Source organism: Fonticula alba, assembly GCF_000388065.1.
Source record: "Fonticula alba strain ATCC 38817 unplaced genomic scaffold supercont2.7, whole genome shotgun sequence".
Lineage (NCBI taxonomy): Eukaryota > Rotosphaerida > Fonticulaceae > Fonticula > Fonticula alba.
In genome coordinates this window covers 679,039-684,045 of record NW_009242977.1, presented here as the reverse complement: position 1 = coordinate 684,045, position 5,007 = coordinate 679,039, and the positions used below count along the sequence as shown (strand labels likewise).

The 5,007-nt window shown below is 69.6% G+C and overlaps 2 protein-coding genes across 2 annotated transcripts in view; both read left to right on the top strand.

The window, feature by feature from the left end:
* The first annotated feature begins 697 nt into the window (after nt 1–697).
* H696_04351 (hypothetical protein) lies at nt 698–2,166 on the top strand. Its single transcript, XM_009498227.1, has 2 exons — nt 698–1,144; nt 1,366–2,166. The coding sequence occupies exons 1-2, from the start codon at nt 757–759 to the stop codon at nt 1,734–1,736; spliced, it is 759 nt and encodes a 252-aa protein (XP_009496502.1). The 5' UTR covers nt 698–756; the 3' UTR covers nt 1,737–2,166.
* A 2,169-nt stretch (nt 2,167–4,335) lies between these two features.
* H696_04350 (hypothetical protein) overlaps nt 4,336–5,007 on the top strand; it is a 1,866-nt gene continuing 1,194 nt past the window's right edge. The window contains exons 1-2 of the mRNA XM_009498226.1: nt 4,336–4,355; nt 4,653–4,886. Of these exons, the coding sequence (XP_009496501.1) occupies nt 4,653–4,886 (234 nt within the window). The 5' untranslated portion in view covers nt 4,336–4,355. The remainder of the gene's footprint in view (nt 4,356–4,652; nt 4,887–5,007) is intronic.

The following is a 5,007-nucleotide window of genomic DNA, read 5'->3' as shown; positions in this document are numbered from 1 at the left end:
GGGGGGGGGGGGGGGGAGCAATGTTTCACTTCAGCCCTCCTCCTCCCCCCCGCGCACACCGCCCCCGGGCGGCGTGCCCGGGTCCTGCTCCAGGCTTTTTTATCCCCCCCCCCCCCCTTCGGGCGGGCACCGGGCCCCAGGGGCGGCCCATTAGCCCGCCCACCCCCGCCGTGCCTGCGCCTCTGCGCCTCGCCTGCCCCGGCCGACACCAACGGGCAGGGTGGGTAACTGACTCGGCCAGACAGTGGGCACGTCAGCTGCCCACGGCGCGTCGGGAGTAGAGGAGGAATGCCATTTTGATCTGAGCAGCGGGGCGCGCCGCCACTGCCACCGCCGAAGCTACCCCCCTCCCCCCCCTGCCACCCCTCCCGCCCGCCCGCCCGCCCGTGGTTGCGGCGACGCGGGCACACGCGTCCGAGGGAGGCTGACCCGCCAGGCAAGCGGCCCGGCCCGGCGGCCCCTCGCGCCGGGAGTCCTGATGGGTGCGCAGCATGTGCCCCGGGGCCGGACGCCGAGGGGTGTCTGTGCCCGCCACCATGTGCCGGGCTGTGCGGTCCGCCAGATGCCGGCTCGCCGGGGCCCGGGAGGGTTCGATTCCCCACACGTCTCCGGGCAGATTGAAGTGCCTCCCCGGCCGGCGGCCATGTCCCGTCGGGCCCTGGACAACTGTGCCCTCAGCGCCTCTCCCCCCCCCCCCCTCCCCCTTTCCCCCTCCTGCTTTTCGCCCCCTTCCCCCCCCCCTTCCCGCACATCGCGATGCTGAGCCGCACTGTCGGGCTCTCGCGCCCCGCCCTGCTGGCGGGTTTCCGGCTGGGTCAGCCCATGGGCCCGGTGCTGCCTGCCGGCCTGGCTGCCACCACCACGTCCAACGAGGGCGCCCCCCCGTCCAATGGGCGCGCCTACTCGCGCTACGTCAACCCCCGCGACCGGCACATGCGCCAGATGGCCAACCATGTGAACCGCCGTGTCAGCGCCAAGGAGGCCAACCGCGAGGAGGTCGAGCAGGAGTCCGTGGCCGACCGGAACCAGCGCACCCGCGACGAGCTGGTCGCCACCATGACCAGTCTCCAGACCCATCCGTTCTCGCAGTTTTTCCTTCCCCCCACCCAGTACGCCTCGGCGACCCCGGAGAAGATGTCAGTTGGTGCGTGGCTTTTCCCCTCGCCCGGCCGGGCCCTTGTGCTTGCCTGCGGTTTGGGCCGGCCTTCGTGCTGGCCGCGAGAGCCAGACCCTGGCCCCCGCCCGCCCGCCCGCCCGCCCACCCGCCCCCCTGCTCACGCATATGCGTCACTGCCATGCCTGCTCACCGTGCTCACCATCACCACTCGACCGGGCGCACCCCCCCCCCCCCCCCCCGGGGCACAGGCCGCAGCTGGACCGCGTCCGAGCTTCGCACCCACTCCTATGAGGACCTGCACAAGCTGTGGTTTGTTCTGCTGAAGGAGCGCAACATGCTGCTCACCCAGCGGTACGCCTGCAACATCGAGAAGCGCCCCTTCTATGCGCGGGAGCATCTGCGCAAGGTGCGCAAGTCCATGGCTCGCCTGAAGCATGTGCTCGGCGAGCGCTCGGCCGCCTTCAAGGAGGCCCGTGCCATCCTCTTCGGCGAGGGCGCCGAGGGTGTCCTGCCGGAGGAGTCCCAGCTCCGCATCCATGAGGCCATTTCCAAGGGCCATCTCGATGAGGTCAGCAGCCAGCATGTCCCTGCTCGCCTCAGCAACGCCCTTAAGCTCTAAGTGCGGAGGAGATCCGTCCGGTGGATGGGGCCGGGCCGGGCCGGGCCGAGCGAGTGCGCGCAGAGGCGGCCGCGCGTGCTGTTGGCCGCGCGTGGGTTTGCACGTCCGGAGCATGATCGACCTCTCGCTCCCTCTCTTCCCCTGTCTCTGAGTCCCTCCCCCCTCCCCCGCGCCCTCCCCGTCCGGCAATCTTGAGCGTGGTGTGTCTTGTCGTGCCGGACCATTGTCTGGCCTTTTCCTCCGCGCGATTGTTTTTTTTCCTAGAATCCGCGCGTTGTGCCCAGCCAAGAGACTTTTGTATGTGCGCGCACGCGCACCCGCGCGCACCCGCGCCGCTCCCTCTCTTTGGTGACTACAACTCGCAGAGCGCGTTCTCCACGCGCCTCCCCCCTCCCCCCACTTCCCTCCTTAAATGCAAAAAAAATCCCCATCCAGCACCGTCCCCCCGCCCCCCTGTGTCGTCGGCATGGCACAAGACGCCTCACAGACATGCCTTTGCACCCCTTTGCCGGGGGCTCGCTCCCGGTTTGTGCTGGGGCTCTTGCCAACCACAGCCGACTCCACAGCGTGAGGGCAATGCGCGCACACGCGCCGCGATGGCCTTGCCTTCTCGGCGCCGGTCCCCACATATCTCGCCTCCACCCCCGCCCAGTGTGGCGCAGCTGACCAAGGCGAGGCGAGCGGCGCGCCCGGGCGGGCCGGCAAGGGCGGCACTGGCCCGAGGCCGGTGGACGCGAGCTCTGGGGCCGGTGCGGGGCCTGGAGCGTGATCAGCGTCAGCCGAGGTCATATCCCGTGACCGATGACATCTTTGGTTGTGGACTACCAGGACCAATCCGTTTCCTGCGAGTGCGGGAGGCGGGGGGGGGGGGGTGGGGGGGACCGCAGCCGGGGCACGATCCGGACGGATGCGCGTCGGCGCGTGGGCCTGGATGCCCGGCAGCGCCGCCGCGCCGGGCTGAGGCCGATCTTCGGGCTGCCCTTCATCCTCAATCGGTCCTCGGCGAATGCCCCGGGCGCGGCAACCAGGGAACCTGGCCTGCATCGGCCTGGGGCATGCTCCGAGCCACCATTGCCCCGGGTGACTCGGGAACACAGGGGGAGCGGGGGCCGGCCCCCTCTCAGCGGAGAGTATCAGTGGCATAGGCAACCGGCGCATGGTCCCCGTCAATTAACCCCGCTCCACGCTCCTCGCTCCCCGCTCCCCGCTCCCGGCTGTTCCTCTGCCATCCGCCGTGCCCTGTGGCCGCCTCCGGCAGGCGGGAAGGGTGTTGCTGGACGCTGCTTCTTTTTCCTCCCCTGGTGGGGACAATTTTCCCTCGGGAGCCGCAACTTGGGCGCCGGCGGGGCGAAGGGCCCCGGGGACGCTGGACCCTTGCAGATCTGTATCGCTGATTTCGTCACCCCCTGCCCCCTTCGTGAGATGTCTCGGCGCATCTCGCGTGTGTAAAAGCGCGCATCCGGCTGCACATGTGGCGGGCGGTTGGCGCTCAAGAGGGTGTGTGTGTGTGTGTGTAGCAGGGGAGGAGGGGCGAGCGGGGTGGCCGGCTGGCAGGGCGCAGTAGCATCTAAGGTATGCAGGAGACTTTGACCATGGTGGCACCTCCGCTGGAGGGCACCCCTCCCGCAATGCTGGACTGGGGCCAGGCCTGCGCGAGGGTTCTCCAAAACTCCGCCGCTCCTCCGGGGGGGGGGGGGGGGGGGGGGGATGAGCCCGAAGACACACACCCAGGCGCTCCGGAATCTGACGTATGCCGGCCTGGCGGGGGATCTCGCCGGGTATCGCCTGCAGCGCGGCAAAGGGGCCGGGACTGGAGATACCTCCACAAAACGCTGCCGGCGGCCCAAGGGCGCGCAATCGCTTGTCCCGGGTGTCAGGTCGGGCGCGGTTGCCCCGGGAGGCGTCGAGATATGCCGCCAGGTGGGTCACCGGTGTTCACCCAACCGCGGCGCGGAGCGATCCGGCCAGGGAGGGTTACAGGGCGTGTGTGTGTGTGGGGGGGGGGGGGGGGCGGGGGGGGTGGTTTGGCCAAAATGTGCCCCCCCCCCCCCCCCTGATGTCTATCTGTTGCGCTGCCACAGGGCCCAGAACAAGCAGGGGGGCTTCCAGTCGGCCCCTACTGCGGTCCATGCATGCCCGGCCTCCCTGGTGCCTGTTTCAATCTGCCCATGTGCCACTATCTATGTATCGGCGTATGTGTCTGGACAATCCCGCGAGGGCCTTCTCTCCCGGGTCATGGCAGGGGGTTGCTCCTGCCCGGCGGGGCGCCTCGCCTGGGGGGAGGGGGCTGGCGCCTCGGGGGCTGGGCAGGGCGCGGAGAGGAGGCGAGGGGGCAGGAGGAGAGGATGTGCACGCACGACGCGCGCGCGCGCGCGCGCGCGCGGCCGGGCCGAGGCAAATGCTCGCACGAGAGCTCGGGCATGGGGCGCGCGTCACCCACCTATATCAGCGAGCTTGCCAAGATGCCCTGGGGCTCCCTTCGTTAGCCCCAAAGGAAGTCCGAGCCCCCGCCGATTTTTCCTTCTCCCCCCTCGTCGCTTTTCGTTGGTGTCCCTTCTACCCGGACTCCACACACATTTCTCGCTCCCCCCCCCCCCCCCCGATACTTCACAAGTCAAGGTGCGTCACATTTCCGGCGTGCGGTTGTCCCGAGGGGGGGTGGATCGCGGCTCCGGTCACCGACGCGTGTGAGCCCCCTGTCTCTCGGGACAGGGTGCCCGCTTGCCCGGCTGACGGCAGGGGTGTGGCTTGCGCTATTGCCTCCCCTCGTCGCGCATCACCCTAGCTTAGGCCTCTGACATTGCCGTCCGGCCGTCCGGCGGCCCGGTGTACCTGGGGGCATCTGAACCGTCCTCTAACTTGATTTGACCCCCCCCCCCCCCGGCCTCCCCCCCGATATCATGCGCGCTCGTGCAGATGGGTTCCGTTGCCCCCAGCTCCAAGGACCAGAGCCGCATGATGGACTCCGCGCATGGCGACAAGCAGCACGCGGAGAAGGTCAAGAAGCTTGTTGAGAACATGCGCGGCTTCCACAACGCCATGCTGACCACGCGTCGGGCCGACAGCGGCCTCCGCACCCGTCCGATGGCCGTGGCCCATGTCGATGACAACGGCGACGTCTGGTTTGCCATGTCCTGCGATTCGAGCAAGGTGCGTGCCAAAAGTGGGTCCCCCCCCCCCCCCCTGTGCTGAGATGTGGGCGATCGTCCCCCCCCCCCCCCCCCCCCGACCAGCATGGATGATCCTTTCTTTGCCTGGCAGGGGGGGCTGC